The sequence below is a fragment of the Dermochelys coriacea genome, chromosome 1 (genome assembly GCF_009764565.3).
Source record: "Dermochelys coriacea isolate rDerCor1 chromosome 1, rDerCor1.pri.v4, whole genome shotgun sequence".
Taxonomy (NCBI): Eukaryota; Metazoa; Chordata; order Testudines; family Dermochelyidae; genus Dermochelys; species Dermochelys coriacea.
The window spans coordinates 218486102-218511281 of record NC_050068.2 but is presented as its reverse complement, the minus strand read 5'-3'; the positions used below and the strand labels follow the sequence as shown (position 1 = coordinate 218511281).

General features: G+C 45.4%; 2 protein-coding genes across 2 annotated transcripts in view; both read left to right on the top strand.

Moving 5' to 3' along the window:
- Positions 1–1360: 1360 nt before the first annotated feature.
- On the top strand, positions 1361–7479 carry TEX52 (testis expressed 52). The gene is made up of 2 exons (XM_038400918.2): positions 1361–2194; positions 7221–7479. Exons 1-2 carry the CDS (start codon positions 1677–1679, stop codon positions 7477–7479), a joined length of 777 nt encoding a protein of 258 aa, XP_038256846.1. The 5' UTR covers positions 1361–1676.
- A 10683-nt stretch (positions 7480–18162) lies between these two features.
- The window catches only part of NRIP2 (nuclear receptor interacting protein 2), a 32004-nt gene continuing 24986 nt past the window's right edge, over positions 18163–25180 (top strand). Inside the window, exon 1 of the mRNA XM_043514526.1 lies at positions 18163–19046. Coding sequence (XP_043370461.1) covers positions 18816–19046 — 231 coding nt within the window. The 5' untranslated portion in view covers positions 18163–18815. The remainder of the gene's footprint in view (positions 19047–25180) is intronic.

Genomic DNA, 25180 nt, shown 5'->3' with positions numbered 1-25180 from the left:
CAACTCTGTCCACATATCTATTCAGGGGATACCATCATAGGGCCTAATCACATCAGCCACACTATCAGAGGCTCGTTCACCTGCGCATCTACCAATGTGATATATGCCATCATGTGCCAGCAATGCCCCTCTGCCATGTACATTGGCCAAACTGGACAGTCTCTACGTAAAAGAATGAATGGACACAAATCAGACGTCAAGAATTATAACATTCAAAAACCAGTTGGAGAACACTTCAATCTCTCTGGTCACTCAATCACAGACCTAAGAGTGGCTATACTTCAACAAAAAAGCTTCAAAAACAGACTCCAACGAGAGACTGCTGAATTGGAATTAATTTGCAAACTGGATACAATTAACTTAGGCTTGAATAGAGACTGGGAATGGATGAGTCATTACACAAAGTAAAACTATTTCCCCATGGTATTTCTCCCTCCCACCCCACCCCCCACTGTTCCTCTGATATTCTTGTTAACTGCTGGAATTAGCCTACCTGCTTGTCACCATGAAAGGTTTTCCTCCTTTCCCCCCCATGCTGTTGGTGATGGCTTATCTTAAGTGATCACTCTCCTTACAGTGTGTATGATAAACCCATTGTTTCATGTTCTCTGTGTGTGTATATAAATCTCTCCTCTGTTTTTTCCACCAAATGCATCCGATGAAGTGAGCTGTAGCTCACAAAAGCTTATGCTCTAATAAATTTGTTAGTCTCTAAGGTGCCACAAGTACTCCTTTTCTTTTTGCTAATTTCTTATGGTAGTGCCCTGGGGCTAAGAACAGCACCCCCTTGTGCCAGGCACTGTACAAACAGAACAATAGCCCCTGCCCCCAAGAAGCCTACAACCTGAATAGAGAAGGTAGACAAAGAGTAGGGGAGAGGGATAGAGCAAAGCACAGTGAATGATGAGATGGCACCATTTTTTAAATTTGTTTTGTTATTTCAGCCCTTTCAGTGTTAGGAGCGGATTAGCTAGCTGGCAAGACAAAGGACAAGAGGGGGATGGAGAGGTAGAGACAGTGAGGAAGGGGGTGGAAGGGGTTACAGAGGGGAGGGAAGGGATGGAGCAAACAGCCAGTCAGCACAGGGAAGAGAGTGCAAACTGCAGAAAACTGTATAATGACAGCATCCTGGTCATTTGGTCCCTCAGGAAGGCACATACCTTCACATTAAGTAAACTGAAGGTATGGTTGCTCCCTCTAGTGTCAGGTACCCTCTTAGATAGATGTGAACTGACTCTCCTCCCCCCTCCCTTGGAGGAGAACAGGTATCTCTGGATTGTGCTGTTTAGTGAGATTGTTTCCATGGAGACTCTTTGTAAGTTTCTGGCCGTACAACCGGCTAGTTACTGGGACAGTGGGTGAGGTGGAGAGTATTTTAAGCCTTGCATTACTCTCCGTTTATAGCAGTCAGAAATGTTTTGTTTCTCTCTTGTGGGGAGCCCAGCACTGGAATAGCAGGGGGCTGCAGGGCAGGACTGAGGCATTGGCAGAGCTGGGTGGGGAAAGTTTACAGCTGAACACTGCAAATTGTTCCTGACTTTGCCCACTGTATTCAGGAGCTGCAAGCTGTGACAAGAACACTGGGATGCTAGAGATCTTTACTGAGGGCTGGCTTTATCAGATGTTTTCTCCCTGCTTTTTCCCAGCTAGGCCTCGTCTGCGATCTCTTTTTGCAAATGACCACTTGGGCAGAGCGTGAGTTCTTGTGTAAAGAGAGGCATACCACATGGCTAGGGTTTTCCCCAAGAGCTTATCATAAACTGGCAGTTGCAAGACCACCATGCACGGACAGAAAGATCAAAGTTCGTCAGAAACTACGCTGCCCCTGGGAAGACACTAGCCGCTGGCACACCTGGGGATATCACACCTGGCTGGATGTAGGGAGGCTGCCACCACTCTTCCCTTCGAGGCCAGACATACCTTATGACAGCAATGTGTGGCGATGGATTACTACTCCCAGGACATACTGCATGCCCCAGCCACCCGTCCCACCTCCCTCAGAGATGGATGGGAACACTTACCTCAAGTTCATCACACAGGGAGCTCTGTTTTTCGACCAGAAACATAAGGAAAGAGCTGTGGCCCGAATACAGAAAGAGCTTCAAGAATGCAAGCGACTGAAGACTATGAGCGAGTGCCGAGCTCCCCCCCTAAACAGCCAGGGAAATATTTTGCCTCCTCAGGATTTCAAACGGTAAGGAGTGCTGACTTTGTCGTGCCCCATTAGTTGCTGTGGAGCACATGACAGGGCATGGAAACCTAACCACTAGCTCACAAGGGATTGGTGGTAGGTGGGCTTCCAACTGCATATGAAGCATCTAGCATTGCCCATTGTCTGGCGTTGGATAGCTGGGAAGATTTTATAGACTCTGATTTTATAATTCCTGGGTTACGTTGTGGTGATAACACCTCTGGTGTCTCCCCCCACAGGAGCAGCTTAGGTCCAAAGGACTGTGCACAGGGCTAGAACAGTGCTTGTTTCCAAGTCATTTGTGTGATCTTGGGCAACAGTCATCAGTGCTCTGTGCCTCAGGGATAATGGAGTAATAGATTCTAACACCAGAAGGGACCATCAACTATGTTAGATATTAGGAAAATCTTTCTAACTATGAGGGTAGTTAAGGCTCCCTCACTGCAGTTTTTAAGAACAGGTTAGACAAACACCTGTCAGTGATGGTCCAGGTTTACTTGGTCCTGCCTCATCGCAGGGGTTGGGCTTGATGACCTCTCAAAGTCCTTTCCAGCCCTATATTTCTATGATTCTGTCATCTAGTCTGACCTTCTTTGTATCACAGGTCACCAACACCACGCAGCTATCCCCACACCAAGCCCAACACTCAGAATTAGACCAAAGTAGGCCACCCCTCAGGAGACAACACTTCTCTGTATCACTGGCAGAGAACAGGAAGGATGAAGCCTGTTATGGCCGGGAATTCATGTAGTTTTCCCACATGCAACCCTGTGCTAACAGAAAAGGAGTACTTGTGGCACCTTAGAGACTAACAAATTTATTAGAGCATAAGCTTTCGTGAGCTACAGCTCACTTCATCGGATGCATTTGGTGGAAAAAACAGAGGAGAGCTGCTGTCTCCTCTGTTTTTTCCACCAAATGCATCCGATGAAGTGAGCTGTAGCTCACGAAAGCTTATGCTCTAATAAATTTGTTAGTCTCTAAGGTGCCACAAATACTCCTTTTCTTTTTGCGAATACAGACTACCACGGCTGCTACTCTGAAACCTGTGCTAACAGTGACCAATAGCCCCTTCCCCTGCCTAGCACTACAATTCTCAGTACCCCCTGCTACCCAACCTGATGCTGTCTTCAGTTCTCCAAAGACCAATGGTGGATTAATGCATGGGCCCATGCGGTCCATGCCTAGTGGCCCCAGTCAATTTGGGGGCCCCTCCAGGTGTACCAGAACTTGTGTAGAAGTGGGGGGGCACTGTTCCAGAACTGTAGCTCTGCCCCCTGCTCCTCATCTTCCCCACCCACTGGGCAGGCCGGAAGCGGGAGCCAGGCCACGGTAAGAGCCAGCCAGGGAGCCTGGGCTGCTGTGGGGAGCTCTGGATGGGGGGCTCAAAAGCAGTCCCTGGCCCATGTCCTCTCCAGGGCTCCCCACAGCAGTCCGGGTTCCCTGGGCAGCTTTTACCATGGTCTGGCTCAGGATTCCAGCATGACCAGGGTCGTGGGGGGAAAAGAAGGAGCAGGGGGCAGTGCCCCATGGTGAGGAGTGGGGTGGGGGGCAAATGTCCTTTGTGCCCAGGATCCCAATAAATCTTAATCTGCCTCTGCCAAGGACAGCCTAGTTCTCTCCAAAAGGCTTAACCTCAACACTGAGGAGAAAGCTTATTAGTGAGAGCACCCTACAGAGCCGAGCCCTGGGCTTGAGTTCCCTAAGCACTCTCACGAGTCACGCTTTAATCCTTGGCAAGGAATGCCATTCCCAATGTGGAGCCAACATTCCACATGTCAGCAGCTGAGCTGCAAACACCATCTCTGCCTTTGGAGCCCTGACTGGCTAGGGGATGGTCTCTTCATCCCCACACCAGCACAACCTTAGTTGGCCAAAGACCTGGCAGAAGATCACACCCCTGCTGACAAGGTCTCTTCCTACTTGAGAATGAGGATGCCTTTCAGGTAGAGGGCTACAGGAGAGGACATGTGCAGCAGGTACAGAAAGCAGGCTGGGTGTGTGGCCACCATGGCATGTCTACACAGCCCACATCAGCAAGTCTCCCAGCCTGCATTGACAGACTCAAGGTAGTGGGGCTCGCACTCGCACTCTGAAAATAGACAGCACTTTGAAGTTATGACTCAGGCTGGAGCTTGGGCTCTGAAGCCTAGGGAGGGGAGTAGGCTTCAGAGCCTGAGTTCCAACCACAACTTCAAAGAGCTGTCTACACAGCTGGTTTTAGAGTGCTGGAGCAAGCCCTGCTAGCCTGAGTCTGTTGACCTGAGTCTGTTGGGCTGGAAGGCTCAGTGCTGCCTAGTCATACCCTAGGAGCTTGTGTAACCACCACATGCAGAGAGCAAGGCACCTTAGAAGAACACAGAGATATTTAGAAGAGAAGTGTGGTAGTTACTGAATGTACTTAATAGCTATTTCTAAAGCTGTAGTGAAAGTTTCCATTAAGGGCAGGCAGTCTTGCAGGTACCACACATTCATCCTCTGAGAGCAGAGCCAATCAGAGTTCAGGAGGAAAGGATTATAAATATGGGAGTTGCAGACAGCCCGCCAGACTTAGTGACTGATCAGTGCAATACCAAGAGATGTGTCTGCCATGGAGGCTGTGTCCTAATACGTCTGCAGCTTTGGACAGAAGCTGAAGCTCTAGAAACTGTGGAGACTGTTGGCTATGGGACTGGAATTGCTGCTGGCTGCATGGAGCGTCTGACAGTTTTGCTGAGGAGATTCTGAGGTGTTTGGCAGGGTACTGAGAGGCAGCCATTTTCCTTGGGCTCTGGAGAATCGAGGTGACAACTACATTTTGTGCCAAACCTCAGAGGGAAATGTATCTGCATGTGTGTACCAAAGTATAAAAGTTGATATGGGGAAAGTATGGATAAGTAACTTCACTAGCTTGACCCTCTAATAGTTTTGTTTAAGAAGTTATTCAAAAATACGGTTTGCAAACATTTGTGTACATATTAAATGGCTATTCACTAAGAAGTTGTATGGTACTCTCTCAGGCTGATTGGCAAATGTTGTTAAAACCGACATCCAGGGGCTTTGTACACCATAACAAATAAAAGGAAGATTTAAAACAAATAAAAGGAAGTCTTCACACAACACACAGTCAACCTGTGGAACTCCTTGCCAAACGATGTTGTGAAGGCCAAGGCCGTAACAGGGTTCAAAAAAGAACTAGGTAAATTCATAGAGGACAGGTTCATTAATGGCTATTAGCCAGGATGGGCAGGGATGGTGTCCCTAACCTCTGTTTGCCAGACGCTGGGAATGAACGACAGAGGATGGATCACTTGATGATTACCTGTTCTGTTCATTCCCTCTGGGGCACCTGGCCTTGGCCACGGTTGGTAGACAGGATACTGGGCTAGATGGACCTTTGGTCTGACCCAGTAGGGCCATTCTTATATTCATAGGTCTGAGATTTAACTCTGTGTATGTTCTCTTTATGCTTTTCTGATCTGTGCTTCTGCAGAGCAGTAAACTGCAGTGCAGAAAAAGGAGAGTGTAATAGTTATACATATTACCTCAGCACTCCCCCAGCCCATTACAATTGACTGCATGCAAGGATCCCCTCCAAGCCCATGGGGAAGAAGGTGCCACGATCTGTGACTATAGCACCAATGTTGCTGAGCTATTTGGACTGTTTGTTTGCTGACAATGGTGTTGGATTTAGAGTAGCAGCCGTGTTAGTCTGTATTCGCAAAAAGAAAAGCAGTACTTGTGGCACCTTGACTCCTGGGTGTATTCCCACCTCTCTAAAGGCTGAAGGAGTGTTCTCCACCCCAAAGCAAGGGGTGGGAGAGTTTGGAAAATCCTAATTCCAGGAGAGAAGCCCCACCATACCAACAAGCAACTTCTTCCTGCTGTGGAACCCTGGCTCAGACACCCCCCACTTCCTGCTAAGGATTCGTACTGAACACAATAGTTCCAACAGCTGTTTTCTGTCCTACAAAAGTTTTTTTTCTCCTGCTGATAATAGCTCATCTTAATTAATTAGCCTCTTAGAGTTGGTGTGGCAACTTCCACCTTTTCATGTTCTCTGTATGTATATATATCTTTTTACTATATGTTCCATTCTATGCATCCGATGAAGTGGGCCGTAGCCCACGAAAGCTTATGCTCAAATAAATGTGTTAGTCTCTAAGGTGCCACAAGTCCTCCTGTTCTTTTTGTGGATATAGGCTAACACGGCTGCTACTCTGAAACCTGTACATAGAATGACCACTAGAGAGCACTCGCATCATAGAAATTAAGGATGAAACATATTAGCTCATCTCTGCAGCTAGGGTTGTTTCAAGTACAGTAGATTTCCTAGTGCTGTGTCTAGCCTAGCTTAGAAATCCCAAGGGATGAGGCTTCCACTACTTCCCTTGGGAGACTATTTTACAGCCGCCCTAATGCATCTCTCCACGAAGAAGTTTCTCCCTCCTCCCCGATATTTGGCCTAAATGTTAGTCCCTGAGTTTCATACCATTATTCCTCATTATACTTCTGTGAAGCAGCTTTAACAATTGCATGCTCTCAGTGGTATTTGAGTGACTGGCAAACATTACTCAAAGCCATATTTTCTAAGTACTGTAGATCCTTAATTCTCTTGTTCTCTCTCCCCTTTGCACACCTGCACATGTTGCTGTGCCTGCTGGAGCCCCTGGAAGATGCCTGTTCCTTTCAGACAAGGAGGTTCAGGCCAAGCCTGGCTGTAGGACAGGACACCACTCCTCCCTAGTATTGATCAGGGGATCATGCTAATGGCTAGTAGATCTGTACTTCTAGGAGCAGGTGCTCCATTCTTGTGACTGGGATCAGTCTTGAAGAATGTTCTCCAGCAGACAGGGAGACCTTTACCCAGCGCCACATGGTAACCAAGTATATTACCCCTTTCTACAGAGAGAATTAGTATTTACAGTCGGGGTCCTAATAATCTACCATCCCTCCAATCCTTTGGGAGCTAGCTAAGTCAGGGATAAAACAGCAAGGTACCTTTCTGTTTGGAAACTTAACACATTGATCCTCCCTTCCTTTTGGACAGATACAGACACCTGACTGCAGGAAGAGGCATGCAATCTCTCTGTGTCCAGCTGCAGCCAGTCAGACCTGCAACTAGGGACTGTTGGGATTGGCCTTGCCCCAGTCTCCAACCCCATTACCAAGAGGCAGCACTGAGACTTGCCTTGAGGAATAGCAGTCCAGTCTATGAAGAATTGCTGAGGAAATACAAGAAGCTGGCCGTGTCTGGAAGACAAACAGCGTACCATAACACTCCCAGCAAACAGAACCCAGAACACTAGAGGGGCTAACTCTAAGGCTCAAGGGGGCTGTTGGGGACTATAGGCAGGGGACCCAACTACATGGGATTGCACAAGCCATTATATCAGAGGACAGCAACCAGCACCCCAAATACTGAGAGTGCACTGGTGATGCAGGCAGGATCTGCCAGTGATCAGGTACCCCCAAAACAGCAAGATACCTCTGCTACTTGATATCAAAGATCATCATCCAGGAACCTCCGCCACAAAAATACTAATGCAACAGCTTGGCTTTAAAACAGCACAGCGCTTGGGAGTCCCCAGCACTGAGGCACACCTGCACCACTTAGATAGTATGAAGTCATGTTGATTGCACATATTTCCCTTTGCGTCTTGGATTTTAGATGCTTTCTGTTGAGCAGGCCTCCATTCCCATAGCCCTAGGGTCTCTGGCACCTGCCCAGCAAGATCTCCTTCTCTTTCCATCTGTGAACCAGGGAGGTGCTGAGCTTACAGATATCCCCAGCTACAACCAGGAAGTCCTGTAGCCCCTCCTCAAGGTTGCCCACGTCAGAGATCAGGCCCTTGATTCTTGTATAAAATGCTGAGTAGGTGGGTTGAAGCTTTCAGTTTGATTTGTGGTGGATGGGAACTCTAACATTGTGCAGTGCTTGGTCACAATGAGTGGGAGTGGCCTGTTACTGGGACGAAAGCTTGGTCAGTGTGTGTCGCTTGGTCTTTCAGTCAATGGTAGGGGGAAGGTGTGTGGCTTGGTTGGCATAGGGGAGTGGGAGGGTCAATAACTGGGTGCAAGGCCTGGCTGGCATTGAGGGAGGGGATTCTGTGGCGGGAGGAGAGCTTAGGGTGTATGTGTGGGGTGGGTATCAGGGCAAAGGGACATGTTAGCATGGGGTCCAATGGGACAGAGAGTTTGCCTGACATGGAAAGGTTGTACCTAGGCAGAGGATTCATGAGGCATATTTGCCTGAAGGGTGGAATGCAACCACGAGGCAGGCTCATTCCACCTGGTGCACAGCTTTCTATATGTGGGTAGGGTTTGCGTCAATCAAACTTTCCATCTTCAGATTCAGTATTTTCCTGCCTCAGGAAGAGCTGGGCATACTGGTGGTAACTCTCCTCTTCCGCTTCCTCTCACAGACTAGGCAAATACTTCAGACCACATCACACCGAATGACTCAGTTGTGTAACATTCCCCTGCTCTTATGGCCGAGCACTTTCCACAGAGATGCTATATGTGAGAATTCTGAGACCACCATTTAGGAGAGATTCTAGGTAGCCCTGTATGCTGTGACTTATCTTTAGGGGAAGGAGATCTTCTTAAGGGCCTGATTTGCAAAGGAGCTGAGCACCCACAAGTCCAAGTGAAGTCAGTTGGAGCTGCAAGTGTTCAGCGCCTCTGAAAATCCAGCCCTAAGACTGGGGAAAAAAAGGCACAGCACACAACAAGGGAGAGCGACTGACCAGTCCTCTCCAGTCAAGCGACTTCTTTCTCTTGCCCACCCTAAGTGGGATTCCTCCTACAGTATACTAGACTGATGGGAAGGGCCTTGGCACTCACTGTGTTAGGGAAGTAAAGGTAATTCATGACAATTGCTTCCTGCATCTTGGCAGATGGAGCAAAAGTAGGAGTTTGCTCCTTAAGGAAACCCCTCCAAGGTGAAAGCAGCTGTCAGGGCTCCAGCACCCAGCAGAGGGGACTCCAACATAAATAGAACCAAGAAGATCTACTTTACTTGCTGAAATCCCTGTGGAAACATCTGTTCCAGGAAAGCTATAGCTCTGTTTTTTCTACTCCTCATGGCAGTGCAATATAATTAGAACTGTCCCTGTCAGCTGACAGCAGGGTACATTGTGTGTCCTGAAGAATTGCAGAAACTAATTCAGTTTCCTAAGAGTTTAAATATTTAAACAAAAGTCCCAAAGAATGAGGTCAAAACACCAGTCTAACCAGCTTAGTTGTCAGTATTCTTCTATCAACTGCTCTCCTGCACAGTGCTATGATAAGTTGAATTCAACTTAGGTGCATGCTAGAACATTCATTGCAACAATGTAACCTCTTTAGAATGCTCTGAGACATTCCTAGCCAGCTGGAACACACCAATTAGTATGGACTCCAGCAGACTGCACAAACATATATGATGAATAAATAAAGCACCTCCCCCACTTCCAAAGGACCCCATATTAGGGTATTTCCTGTCATCTTATACTAGTGTATTGCTTGAGTTTTCCTGATCGGGAAAATGTCCCAATTTCCTCCCCCAGCTCACAGACTGTTTTGCAAAAGCTTCCTCTCTTAAAGATGGCCCAGTTGCTGGGGTCGTGTCTTTTCCTCCAGCACATGTACGTTGAAGACAGATGCCGCTGAAAAAGCCCTTAGATATTCAAAACATGTTTTATGAAAAAGGAAATAAAAGTTGCTAGGCTGTTGGCTGGAAATCTTAAAGAGATTCAAAAGCAACATATTATTCCACCAATTAAAAACAATCGGCAAAAGATAAATAACACTTGTTTTGTTAAGGTGTGTAACTATGATAAAAAACATAGACTAAAAACCTTAGATACTCTACGCTCTGGAAAGCTATTCACCAATATCTGGAAGTAACAGGCTTGCCAAAGATGAGCAAAACTGATAAAGAAATTTTAGAGGAAGAAATAACAGATGAAGAAATTGTAGATGCAACATCCAGTATGAAAAGTGGTAAAACTCCAGGAACTGAGGGCTTTCCACCTTACCTTTTTGCAAGGTATTTAAGGAGGTATTAGTGGGTGCCTTGAGAGGTACCTTCAGTAACATTCTGTTAAGGGAGGAACTTCCACAACCTATGAAAGAAGCTACTGTAGTGCTTCTCCCTAAAGCTGGAAAAGACCTACTTTATGCAGCTCCTATAGACCCATAGCACTGTTGAATCATGGCACAAGGATTTTAGCAAAAATACTAGCTAGCCAATTGTAGTGCATGCTCTCAGATTATATAAATCCTGATCAGACTGGATTCATTAAGTATAGACAAATGTCAGACAACATTCAGAGAGTACTTGGAACCATCCATAATGCCAGATCTAAAAAAGATCCATTTCTCTTGTTATCTCTTGACGCAGAGAAAGCCTTTGATAGGAACTGCCTGTTTCAAGTCCTGTGCAAATGCACTTTCCTTAAATGGATATCTGCTCTTTACACCAGCCCCAAAGCAGCTGTGCGAGTTAATGGGGTTACAGCTCCTGTTTGAATTACACAGAGAGACCAGGCAGGGATGTCCCTTGTTTCCTTTACTTTTAGCACTGGCCATGGAGCCTTTTGCACAGAGGATAAGGAACACATCAGAAAATAGCTTTATATATGCATCTGATGTAGTATTATTTTTATCTAAACCAAATATTACCCTAAAATTAGTTTCTAAAGAAATCCAGGACTTTGGGAAAGCAGCTGCAGTTAAAATAAATTATGTCAAATCTGAAGAACTAGCTATAAATTAGCTAGATTCTGAAAAGTCATTCCTCAAGAAAACATGGGTACAAATGGGAAACAAACTCTATAAGACACCTGGAAACTCAAATCTCAAACAGCCTAGAAGAGCTTTATGACTTAAATGTCAAATCACTACTTCAGTAAATGAAAAAAGATCTGGACTGTGTCTTGTTTCAAAATCTTCATATAATCACCCCAGATATTTCCTAGCAGGAATACAGAGGATGTTCTTAGAATTTATATGGAAAAAGAAAAGATCAAGAATGGGTACAGATACTTTGTACAGACCTATTAAACTATCTGTTCCAAATATTCTATGGTACTATCAAACCAGTCAGCTCAAAGCAACAGTGATTTGGTGCTGCTGTAAACTCAGCCAAATACTAGGTCTTTGGTGAACAAGAAAGTTGTGACAGTGGAAACGTTGCTAGGCTACCATGGATTAATTAATTTTAAAAATGCATACCGATCCTTTAGCAAAGGCTACTCTATGTGTCTGGGTTAAAACTAGAGACAGGATAATTTTTTTCCCTAGCCAACAATACCCATTGCAAATAATCCAGATCTTAACCCAAATCGCAAACTGGGGAGCTTCAAAGATAGTGAGATCCATGGAATACACATGATTGGCCAACCATTCAGAAAAGAAACTTTTCTAACTTATTTGGAGATCAAAGCTAACTTTAACTGTCCCACTCTTCCATGGTAGCAACACTTTCAAATCAGGCATTATATCTCTCAACTTTCTAGAGAACCTGTTTTGTACAAAAAATTCACTTTAATAGAAGTGATGGCATCTGATCAATTAGGAAACAAAAAAATTAAAATGAATGTGTATCAATCTTTGCAGACAACTTTCCTAACAAAAAAAAAAATAAAGTCCACATATGACACTTAGATATTTGTTTACCTTTTACACAATACTCAGAGTACATTCACCTGCAAAAAAACTAGCACACCTGTCCATTTTTTAAAACATTAACATTTGATAGACATGCCTGGTTTGTAAAATGTGTAATCAGAGAGGTCATTCTGTTTAATAAAATCAATAAAAATGACATGTCAGGGGTGTTGTAATGATGCTCACTCTGTAATACAATAACATCCTGTTAAAAAGGTTCCTCTATAGACTCCTTAAACAAAAGCTCACTATTGTATGATTGATTTGATTCTGCTATTTACAAGGCTATGATTTGTGAACCCGTTAATATTTCCTAAATAAACAAATAGTTTATTTAGAATATATGTTCTTAAAAGGTCACAATTAGAACTGGAAGAAAATTTATTTTGAAGCTCTTTCCTGTCCCTTTTGTCTCCTTTTTTGCACTTGCAAAAAGGAAAAAGGCAAATGGGATGGGGGATGCCAAAACTGGGGGCAGGGGAAGAGGTTTTTTTCAAAGCTAATTTGTTTTTTTGGTCATTTGTGGGGAAGGGGGGCTGGTAAAAAAAAAAAGGAGGACACTTTAAAAAACAAAAATCTTTTGAAATGTTGTGACTCATACCTGGAATTTTTGACCTGCTCTGTATGCAATCTTCTGCAAAGAGCAAATATATGTTCAGTCTTGCTGACTGATCTGTCATAAAAGCAAACAAAGAGAGAAAGAACCAATATTAAGTCTCCATGTGTACGTCAGAGAGCGACACTCTCTGTAACAGCTGCTGTCCTGAATTGTCTCACACAAAAACACACTGTGCAAGTAAAGGTGCAATACATACAAAGCAGCCGTACGTGGCACATTGCTACATATGCCACACTTTAACATCAGGCTATTGGTTACCACAGTGATGGATGTGGTAAAAGAACCTGAAGAGAATAATATGTAGTGCCATCATGAGGGAGAAAAAAATCTAATATTTTTAAAAATTAGTTTAGTCTAATCTAGGACCACAAACACTAACATACTTTAATCATAAGACTCCATTTTAATTTTTGTATAAATCTAAATTAATAAACATGGCTCTTAAATGGGGTCATTACAGATGAGAGTTAAGGTTCTTTAGGTGCTTAAATGTGCTTTTCCATAGCTTAACATTTTTAGATTTCTTTAACTCTGAATTTCCTGGGTTTGGGGGCTTTTCTGCACTTGAAAATTCTTTCAGATTAAGGTAAAGTGTGAATTTTAAAGTGCAATAGCTGTTCCGGAATAGCATATGCCAGTTAATTTCCCCTTATAGACAAGCCCTAAAACATTTGGTTTAGGGATAATTACAAAATGCCTGTAGTGTGTTATACCCTCAATTACTGATATGTACTTTCAACCTTAACTCCATTTTAACATGGTTTTATCTGGGCATACTAAATTTATGCTCAGTCAGCCTATCATGTAGTGCAGGGGACTGGACTAGATAACCTCTCAAAGTCCTTTCCAGTTCTATGATTCTATGATCATTCCACATGCAGAACAAAATAATTAGAGAGAGAATTCTTTGTAGCTAGGAGAGTTTGACAGTACTCATCCTGTGGCTTGGTACTTTAATACTAATGCTTTGCTGGAGCAGGAATCTATCTTCTTAGCATTGTCACCTGTTGGTTGGAAGCAGACATGACAAACACACCAGACAATGCTTCTCTCCATTTCTCTTCAGCCACGTTCTCCTTTCTAACTTCTCTCCTGAGCATTTTCTTCTTTGCTCCATTCTCCACCTCCTATTGGTTGCTGTCTCTCTGTGCTAGTGCCATCTCTCCCCTTAGCCACACTCTTATAGCCTTTCAGAGTAGCAGCCGTGTTAGTCTGTATCTGCAAAAAGAAAAGGAGTACTTGTGGCCCCTTAGATAAAGTGAGCTGTAGCTCATGAAAGCTTATGCTCAAATAAATTTGTTAGTTTCTAAGGTGCCACAAGTACTCTTTCTCTTATAGCCTTGTTCGCAGGTTTTCCAGCTGGCACTCCATTACTCTCTGGACCCCCTGCCAAGGAAGTGCTCTCTCGTGGAACGGGATATATTCAAGACTCGCACTGGGCTGCTAGGAGCAGGTGTGGTGCTGCCTGTTTCTCGCCCTCAGTTCTCCCACCTGCCTTTTGACTTGGCCTTTTACATTCTATCTAGGACAATCTCACAGTGGAGCAGGTATTTCTTTGGTGCCTGCCCTCCTTTATCCCAACTCCTCGTTCTCTTTCCTGCTTGATATGTTGGTGTACGTAAGGCTGCACCCTTTGTAGCTCCCCCCCATCCTTTCCTTAGCCCCAGTTCTCACTTTGTGCCCTTATTAGTCGCTTTTCTCTTCCTCCTGCTTCAAAGGCCTCATGGGTGCCCTCCGGCTCAGCAGCTCTTTCCTGACAGTCTGTAAATGTCATTGCTTGGCAGTCTGTCCTCCACCTGGGCTCATCTTGCTGATAAAGTTACAGAACAACCTTTACCAGCCCTCATGCCTTCAGACAGTAACTTTGTCTTTAAAGTTTTGGAAAACTAACAAAGTTTTATATATTTAGCATTCAATAACAAAGGTGAACAAAATAATGTCTTCAAATGAGACGGCACCAATGCCTTAAGGGCCAGTGTTTTGTGACTGGTGAGACCACTGCCAATGCTTTCAGGATCATTACACTTTTCTAAGAACTCATCCCAGACCAGTGATCAGACAGAAGATGGCTGGCTCCCAGAAGCACCACCCTGCCACTAGTTGGCAGCATCCAGCAGTTACAATCTACTACCACTCTGCCCCCAGCTCTGTGGGAGATCAATACTTAAGATGTCTATCTGCCTGTGTTGTGCTGGAAGGGTGTCTACTGTGGTGTGGTTTTGATCCAATATTGCCAATTTTTACGATCTTATTGCAAGTCTCACAATATTTGGTGAGTTTATTAAAGTGCCAGCTCCTGCAGGCAAATCATTACATGAGAATCTTCAGCTTTCATTTTTTAAAGTCAATTTCTTACCCCCATGGTTGCAAAGAAAAACTGAAAAATGTGAACCAAGTGGGACCTAGAGCCTCAGAAACCAGAAGACAAAGAAAAACAACCCCCAATTTATTATTTAAAATAAAATGATTTTAAAGCTTTTTTTTTTTTTTGGAGCCTGACTTATGATTTTTGCCCTGGTAAGATTGGCAATACAATGATCATAGCCCCCTGGCCGGTGACCCAATCAGTTCACTACAGAATGCAGAACAAGTGCAGTATTATTCTAGGTGACGTTGATAGTGCCCCCTGTAGTTAAAGTTGCCTGACAATTCCATTTTAAGGGCTTGTGTTCAGTTGCTTATAATTTTGCCAAACTTTCACCTTTCAAACTTAAGTTTTTCATGCTGGGTGTGTGCCGCAGGCTGAATGTTTTTAGAAAGTTTCAGCTAAAATGGTTCCGTCATTGATGAGAACGAGGTTAGAAAAAAATATAATTAAAAAATTCTTATGGGGGGGTTGAAAAGCTCTATTGCCTCCAGGCTTTGGAGCAGGCACTTAACATGGGGGGGGCCGCAAATGAAAAAAAGATTGAAAACCACTGGTTTAATAGCTAAGTTATATTGTTATGTATCTCTGGGAAGATATTTATTTCAAGGAAACATGCCAAACATGACCATGGATATAAATACTGTAGCCTGTGGACCATGAGGGGGACAATACAGGTCCAATTACCCTGAAACTGTGACACACATTCTCCCCCAACCCCCTTGAGATGCTATTAACCACCCCTGTATACCACCAGGGCAGAGCTAAGGTAGGGAGAGAGAATCTTACTTAGACAAGCTGCGCCCATTTCTTTCTTTTAATCTCTTCAGCCCTCTGCTCTTCTTCCCCACTCTCCTCCCCTTTGCTTTGAATTCCCTCCAATTTGTCAATTTGCATAATAAAATACCTTCCTCCCTACTGCTCTGCAAGGCTGCAGAGTCACCAGCCTTTGCAGTGATACCCCCCAACAAGCCCATCTGCTTGTGCTTTGCTTCCTCTCTGAGGGCAACAAGCAATGTATTGCCAGCAGTTACAAGTTACCATCCTGCTCTTTCTAAGCAAGCACCTTTATTCTCAAGGTAAAATCATCACAGAGAAAACAAAAAAACCAATAAATGTTCTTATAGACATGCTAACAGCTCACCAGAAGTCACCCAGCAGTTTTCTGGTGCCCTGTCCTGTCTGTTTGCTGGTCAGACAGAAGGCCCTGAGTCAGTTTAAACACAGCCTTTTTACGCCAAAAGTCCTTTCTTTGTATGTTGGTCTCTATAAAATCCAGTATGAAACAGCATATATCACCTCTTCAGGAGATGATACCTCTCGGGAGGTGTTTACAACCTGACCAATTCATCTTAATCACCCCCCATTGTTCTTAGTTTCTGGCAGAGCTAAAAGAAATCCTCCCCACACCAGAGTTGCATACAATTCCTGGCCCACAATGGTACATAAACCATTCATACACTTAATACAATATGGTCCCCAAATATATTGCTTGTGGTGGTCATGTCTGTCACACTGTTGGGCCAACACAAGCAACCCTTCACCCAACACAAGACCCTGGGAATGGGGCTATAGCACATGTTGCTATGACTATTGTGCCTTGTGAGAAGCTGTTCTGGTGTAATGTAGAGATGGCCCCTGGATTGCCTAAATTATGTTGGGCGTTGCTTTGACCCCTATAGCAACTCAGAGGTGGAATAGTACAAAGATGTTTTTAAGCTACCTTTGACCCAACTTCCCCCTGGACTGTGCTAGTCCTAAGAGAAGACAAATTAATAGTCTACAGATATTTGAATTGGGTAAAAAAAACCCCAAAGATGGAGAGGAATTCTTTAAGGTGGTAAAAGAATTGGGGGTGGAGTTAAGAAAAAGAAGGTTAGGCTACATAAACCCTTCCAGGCAGTGAGATGCTGTAAAATAGTCTCCCAAAGGCAGTAAGTGGTGGAAACCTCATGGCTTGTGACTTTTAAAATTGCCTGGGCAAAGCACTAGACCATGTTCTATTGGGAACAGTGCTTCATTGGCCCCTGGGAGATGGGCAGAGTGATTAAATGGGTCTCTCATCGCCAATATCTATGGCTCTATCAGTCACAATATTTGTGGGCAGTCCCCACTGCAAGGCATGATGCAGGGGGACTCTCCAAAACTGGAGTTCTCAGCTTTTTTCTTCTGGCATCTCAAAGTTCAGCTGCCTGAACTCCACATCCCTTGCTCCACATCTCAGAACGGGGTGGAGAGAGAATCCTATTCACTGTCTCCTGCTCCTTCATCTTCTGGAAGAGGGGAAATCCAGTGAAGGGACTTTCACTCTTCAGCTATCCTGGCTGCTGCCACTTGCTTCTCCCTCACCCTCATGCTGCTGGGAGGGATGGCTCCAATGTTTTCCCTTTCCTGTTTCTTGGCTAGATGTGTTGGTGAATTGAATTCCCACCTGCAGCTTCCCATGGCTTTTACTCACAAACGAAAGAATTGATTAAGAATTCCTCAGTGACCGTCAGGTGCTGAGCATGGCATAAGTCCATAGCTGCATATGCAGAGGTAGAACTGTGGCTTCTGGGTAAGAAGCCAGAAACTTTAGCTCAAAAACCACAGGCCTCTGACACTTGAGCTAAAGGGGAATCTTCTTTAGCTGTTAGCAGTAGAGCTTTTATCCTCTGTAGGCATCTCACTCCAATGCCTCCTCAGAGTTGGGTAGGAATATCTATAGCAGTGTAAATGAAGAGTCACTCCATTGCAATCAATAGGAGTTTGCCTGAATAAGGACTTAAGTATTTGACCATATAGAATTAAATGTCTAGAGCCCAATTCTACTCTCATTCACACCAGTTTTACACTGACGTAATGCTGTCAACTTCAATAAAAATACTCCTGATTTGCTCCTGTGCATGTGGAATTAGAATCATGCTCAGTGACTCTCAGCGCATTACATTTGCCAATACAGTGGGATCAAAAGAGACCAGACTTCAGCTGACAATTCAAATCAGAGATGGAAGGACAGAAGAAGGGGTAAAACTTGCAGTATCCCCCGCCCCTTGTACCAGGGCCTAGAGCATGGCTCTCAAACAGCAACAATTTTAGCAGGTGAAATTTAAAAAAAAAAAAATTCAGATCTCATGCTGGTGTAAATCAGGAGTAGCTGCACTGACATCAGTGGGCCTGCTTCTGATCTCACTCTGATTTTACATGTATACAACTTCACTGACTTCAGTGGAGTTACTCCAATGAGATCAGAATCCGGCCCAATGCAGTCACGCCAGTGTGAGTGAAAAAGCAAGTCTTGTGTGTCTCACTGGAAACACACAGTAAAATCCTCCAGCGCCAGGTTTAAAAACTGTCCCAATCATGTGACTTTCCATCCAAATGAGAGAGACTGGGCATGCCTTTCAGAACCCTGGAGGTTAAAGCTCTCCCCCATTTACAGAGGCAATGCATCATCTCCTAGAGCAAAGTATGTTCTCTCCAGTATTAATAGACTTACTGAGATGCGTCAAAAACCCCGGCAGAGACACTGAGCATCACAGCCTGCCTGCCACAGAAAGATTTACAATCTCTCTACTGATACGCCAGAGAACAGGACAGTGTGTGTGCACACACAGACAAAGCAGGAGGAAGGTGAGTCCAACCCCCAGCAGCAGGGCCATCCTGCTGCTGCTGGATTTTTCCAGCCAAAGCATCTTACCGTCTCTCTGCTGCAATTTATGGAAATTGATTTCTGACGTGGGGCTTTTTCTGCTACAGCAGAGACCCACCGGGTGGAGGAGGCAGAGCTGCAGTCAGGGCAGGAGAAGGGAGGGAGGAAAGGAGCTGGGCACAGGGGGAAAGCCAGAGAGAGAGAAAAGTGCGTAGGTACTACAGCGATGGGGCAGTTATAACTGAGACAGATGAGAGAAGGAGCAAGGGAGAGCAGAGACCCCGAGTGAATCATAGGAGGGCAGACAGGCACAGAGAGGGAGCCCAGAGAGTGCTCTGCTATCCCAAGACAGACCTGCCCAGCTGGGCTCTTCACCATGAGCACGAGGGAGACCTGCACCCAGGAAGCGGGGCCAGAGGATGGGGAGGAAAAGCAGAGCAAAGACACTCAGGATCCGGACAGGAGGCCACACGAGGTGGAGCTGCGGGATAAAGCCGTCCTGCAACAGAAGAGGTGCCTGAAACAGGCCACTCAGTTTGTGCACAAGGATTCTGCTGACCTGCTGCCCCTGGATGGCTTAAAGAGGCTGGGCACCTCCAAGGATCTGGTGAGTCAAGTGGGACCCAGTTTGGAACTCGATGCTCCTCTCCTCCTAGTAATACCAGGGCATTCCCCTAATTTGGGAAAAGAATCACAACAAACAGCCCATCAGAGTCATTATAGGGCTGGGGTGGGTGAAGGGAAAGAAGATGTCCCCCACTCTCTGCATCTTTCTCCCCAGTCATCCTCATTAGGTCTAACTCCCTCCATAGCCAGGGGGAAGTAGAAGGTAGGGGATTCTCCCTAGCTCTCAGATCCAGCTCCCAGTCCACAGTACAAAAATACATGTAACTTGTATGAGATTCTGTGTACGTTTTACATGTCTGTTTACATGCTGGACTGACGTGAACCACTACATTGACTCCTGCATGATCTCATATGGAAGTGGTCTCTCTCATATTCTGCAGTAAACCCACCCACCAATCCCAAAACTTTGGGGTCTTGTATTGAAACTTTTTACTTTTCTGTGCAGTTCCTCAGTTTTGGATTTGCTTTGACACGTTTCCTCAGGGGGTGAGGGGATGTGCCCCAGCAGTTTGGGGAGAAGTTGGAGACCAGGCATGATTTCCCCTGGGTATGTATAACAAGGACAGGGAATGATTTCCCCTGGGATACCCCACTGAACTTCCCCCTCCCATTGCACTCTGTCAGTTTTCCCCACTACCCACTGTTCTTCACAGTGTACCACAATTGATCTAGGATTTGGGTTGAAATCCTGTTTCCCAGTGGAGCGCATGGCTTTGCTTCCAGCTCCTTTCCCCTGCAAGCTCCAGGTTGTTTTGCCAAACTGATAAGGGCTCCTGCAAAAAGTAGGTTGAGTTACCTGGAGTCACTGACTAGACCCAAAGAAATCAAGGATGGAGGTGATCTGATTGCTGGTGAGGTGGGGCAGCCCCTAGGCCTGGCAAGTATGGGGCAGTATGTGAACTCTCTCTGCTGTGGGGTATTTTCCTCCAAGTTTCCTGCTCTCTTTTTAGGCTTCACTGCTACTAGTGATAGTGCTGTCTTGCCTGGGAGCCCAGGGCATTAGGGGAATCCAGTACCTGGGCATTCCAGGCTGCATGGAAATGAATCTCACAGGTTTATATTGATTTCTCTGTTGATTTCTGATTCTCTTGGGCTCAACCATCCCACCACATGCTGGCTGGGGATCAGCACCATGTCAGGCTCAACTGTGTCTCTGCTTTGGGACCATCCCTCACCAGCTTCAGATGCAGGCCGAGTCAGTTGTGCAGCTCTCCCTGGAGTGCACATTCAGACCATATCAGCCTCGGTGTCCACTCTGCTACTGGCTCTGGTATGGGAAACCCCTCCCTGCTCACAAAACGCGATCATCACCCACGTATGTAAGGAAGCCATCCCAGCCCTACAACCTGGTTACAAACACATGAAATTCCATTGCTGGGCATCAACAGGCCTGGCTTTTTGAGCCCACTTTAGGCCATGGATTTGTGCGCTCTCAGCTCTGGCAAGTAGCTCATAGAGAGCCAGCTGCACAGGCAATACTGGGGCTGACCATCTCTGTCGCTGGGATGGAGGGAGTTACAGCTGTGAGTCATTTCAGAGTAGCAGCCGTGTTAGTCTGTATCCGCAAAAAGAAAAAGGAGTACTTGTGGCACCTTAGAGACTAACAAATTTATTAGAGCATAAGCTTTCGTGAGCTACAGCTCATTTCATTGGTGACCCTTCAACAGGGGCATCTCCCCATAGCCCCGGTCCCCCGGGGAGCAGGCTAGAGGGACCATCACTGACTCTCCTTGAAACCTAGAGATCTGGGTCAGTATTTCAGGGAACTGTGCTGTAACAATCTTGGGGTTCGTTAGATAATAAATCAAAGAATGAGAAAAGAATAAAACTTTAACAAAACACAAAAAGTGTGTGTCTGGTGAACTGCTGCAGAGTCTTGGGTTCCCAAGACCCACCTTCCCCCTCCAGGGCACATCTCCAAATTCCCACACAAACACAGTCCCTTATGAGGGAGTGTCTCCGTATCACAATCTGTCATAAACATACCCCTATATGCACCTGTATTTCCTCTCTGTGGTCCACTCTTAAGAGTGCCTAGCATATGCACCGACTTCCACCATTCCAACCCCCTCCCTAAAGTCCCTACCCCCATTTCTACCCTCTTCCCCCAAGTCCCCATCCCTACCCCACCTCTTCTCCACCTCCTCCCCTGACCATGCCACACTGCATCCCTGCTCCTCCCTCCCGGAAAGTCCCAAGTACCGCCAAACAGCGGTTTGGCGGCAGCAAGTGCTGGGAGATAGGCGGAGGAGTGGGGACGCAGTGTGCTCAGGCGAGGATGCAGAGGAGGAGATTGGCAGCCAAGCTCCCCTCCCCTGCAGCCTGTGGGTACAGAGCACCCACTAATTTTTCCCCCTGGGTGCTCCAGCCCTGGAGCGCCCACGGAGTTGGCACCTATGGTGCCCAGTCAGGTCTCCGGCCTCCAGCCATCACCTGTCTCTGACAGGGACCCTTGTCCTACTCCCTTCTGTCTGTGGGTATTAAGGCTGCACAGCCCCCTGCCTTACATTGATATCCCCAGCAAACCAGTCTGCCTAAAGGCCAGCCCCTGTGCTGTGCTTTCTCCCAGAGGGCTATGAACAGTGCAGTGCCAGCCATTACGAGTTACCACCCACTTCTCTCAGCAGACTACATTTTAAGGACAAAAGTATCACAGAGAAAACAAAGATAATAAGTTCCTATGCACTTACTAACATACATGCCAGGAATCGCCCATCTTCCTTAATGGACCCAACATCCCCTTCCAATCCTTCTGCAAGTGCTGGTTGACCCTTTGGACAGAGGGTCCTGTCCATTTGCTGTAGCAAAATGAAGGGCCTATGTTCATTCAAGCTCAGCTTTTTACATCAAAACCCTTTTCTTTGAGTCTCTGGAAAACTCACTTTGAACCAGTACATGCCGACACCCTATGGAGTGGTGCTTCTCTGGAGCCATTTACAATCTTGGGTTAATCAGCCCACCCCACTGTTTTTAGTTCCTGGAGGAGCTGTGGCAACCCCCTCCCATGGAGCAGAACACAATCATTCAGAAAACATTCATACATTTAATACAATGGTCCCCAAAGAGGCTGCCTGGGGTTACAAAATCTGTCACACTCACCCCACTGGGCAATGTACAGGCACTAACTCTCCATGTGATAGAGGGGATCAGCTGACAGCCTAAACTCAGGGAGCAATATCTAGTTATCACCTATCCCACCTTTTTCTTTATTGTTCCTATATTTCTCCAACCTCTAGCTGCTGAGGATGGGGAGAGTTCACTCTTGGCCTTCTTACCGAGTCAGCAGAGGGTAGAAACTATAGGGAAACAGGTCTCATACCTTCCCCCTGCACCATCCATCAGACCATATCAAAGATATGATTATTTATTGTGGTAGCATCCAGAGGGAGATAGAGACTGCATTGTGCTGCATGATGTACAAACACATAGGAAGATACAGTCCCTGCTCTGAAGAACCTACAGCCTAAGGCAGTGGTTCTTAAACTTTTGTACTGGTGATCTTTCACGTAGCAAGCCTCTGAGTACAACCCCCCTTGTAAATTAAAACCACTTTTTAATATATTTAACAGCATTAAAAATGCTGGAGGCAAAATCAGGTTTGGGGTGGAGGCTGACAGCTCTTGACCTCCTATGTAATAACCTCACAACCCCCTGAGGGGTCCCGACCCCCAGTTTGAGAACCCCTGGCCTAATGTAGTTTCATGTCTAGGAACTTGTAGCACTGCCTAGCTAGGGGACCCATTCTGACTGGTTGTGCATTGTAGAGTGGTTTGACTCCTTTTCATGGAGAGTTCAGACAAAGGTAGGTCTTTTTTCTGCTTGAAAGTTGTTCATGAACTGACCCTGATTGAGAAATTTGAGCATAAGCTTTCGTGAGCTACAGCTCACTTCATCAGATGCATTCAGTGATCCGATGAAGTGAGCTGTAGCTCACGAAAGCTTATGCTCAAATAAATTTGTTAGTCTCTCAGGTGCCACAAGTCCTCCTTTTCTTTTTGCAAATACAGACTAACATGGCCGCTACTCTGAAACCTGACCCTGATTGGTCACTTAAGTCACATGTTATTGTATCTGATCCACCATTGGCTGACAAATTTTTTAAACAGGTGAATAGTGAGTAAATGACAAGCTTTCAGACATGAAGGTTGGGATTTGTGATAAAAATCATGAAACTTAGGATTTGTGACCATTCTCACAAACAAAAGCAGTTGTATGAATACTGGAACAACGAACACTATGACGCCACCAGTAACTGCCGTGGTAAACTCACTGTTTGTGTGAAAATATTTGTGAATCTCTTCCTGTACTAGTCAGCCAGCTCTAGGGCTGGATTCTCCACTCACTCTGGTTTTACACTGGTGTGACTGCACTAACTTCAGTAGAGGCACTCCTGATTTATACTGGGGTGAGAGGAAAAGCAGACCTTAGATCTTCTGGAGTGACATGAAACATACAGCAGCCCCGGGTACTTCGTGTGCCTGTGGGAAGATGCATGTTTGGCTGCAAATTATCACCCACTATGAACTCTGTAGGTCATCATGGTACCACAGGCAGGGAAATGATAATACCTAGCTCATATATAGCTTTTTTAATCTCAAAAGCGCTTTACAAAGGAGGTCAGCATCATTAGTCCCATTTTACATATAGGGAAACTGAGGCACAGAGCTGTGACTTGCCCGAGGGCACACACCCGGCCAATGGCCAAGCTGGGAATGGAGTCAGGCGACCTGGGTTCTGAGCCTGGGGATCTATCCACATCTGTAAAACCATAGCCCCATGTGCAACAGACTCTGGTCATCGTTTGTCAGGATTGAACCTGGGCCCTCTGGAGCTCAGTGCAGGAGCCTCTACTGCATGAGCTAAAGCCATAGGGCCCTTAGCTAAGGCTGTAGAGCAGACTCATTACTCTCTCTTTATAAGTGGTCTTGGTGCCATTAGATGGGACAGAACACCACACCCAGCAGGTGTGTGGGTTACACATGCACCTCTGTCTCATTCCTGATCTGCTTTCTGACTCTCTCCTGGATCATGGGAGGTGAACAAATGCCGTGGGGCAGATTCTGCCCTGCAAAGTTTGAGAGATCTTGATGTCATAGAGAAGTTCAGAGTGTGGAGTTACTTTGCCGGCACCCCAAAATACTCCTCCCTAAAGACACCTCAAATACCAGGGATCAGCGTATCCTAAATGAATCCAACAGTACCATAGAATCCATGCTTGAATTATAAGAATATAGCAGTAGGAATATACTACTGACCACCTGACCAGGATGGCGATGGTGCTTGTGAAATGCTCAGGGAGATTAAAGAGGTGACAAAAACAGAAAATCCAGTAATGGGGGATTTCAACTATCCACATATTGACTGGGTAGATGTTACCTCACGGGGGGGATGCAGAGAGAAAATTTCTAGATGCCACTAATGACTGCTTCTTGGAGCAGCTAGTCCTGGAACAACAAGGAAAGAGGCAATTATTGATTTAGTCCTAACAGGTTCACAGGATCTGGTCCAAAAGGTGAATATAGCTGAACCACTCAGTAATAGCAACATAATGTAATTACATTTAATATCCTTGTAGGGGGAAAAATACCAAAGAAGCCCACCACAGGAGCATTTAACTTCAAAAAGTTAATGAGGAAGCTAGTTAAACAAAAGTTAAAAGAAACAGTCAAAAGAGTGAAATGCCTGCAACCTGCATGGAAATGCTTTAAACACACCATAATAGGGACTCAAACTATATAAACCATCATGGCTAAACAACAAAGAGGTGGTTAGAGACAAAAAGGCATCCTTTCAAAATTGGAAGTCAAATCCTACTGAGGAAAATAGAAAAACTCTGGCAAGTCAAGTATAAGTTGGCAGGCCAAAAAGAATTAAGAGCAACTAGCAAAAGACAAAAACTAACAGCAAAAACTTTAAGTACACCAGAAGCAGGAAACCTGCCAAACAATCAGTGGGGCCACGGGATGATAGAGGTGCTAAAGGAGCACTCAGGGAAAACAAGGCCATTGCAGGGAAGCTAAATGAATTCTTTGCATGGGTCTTCACTGCAGAGGATGTGAGCCAGACCTGAGCCATTCTTTTTAAGTGACAAATCTGAGGAATTGTCCCAGATTG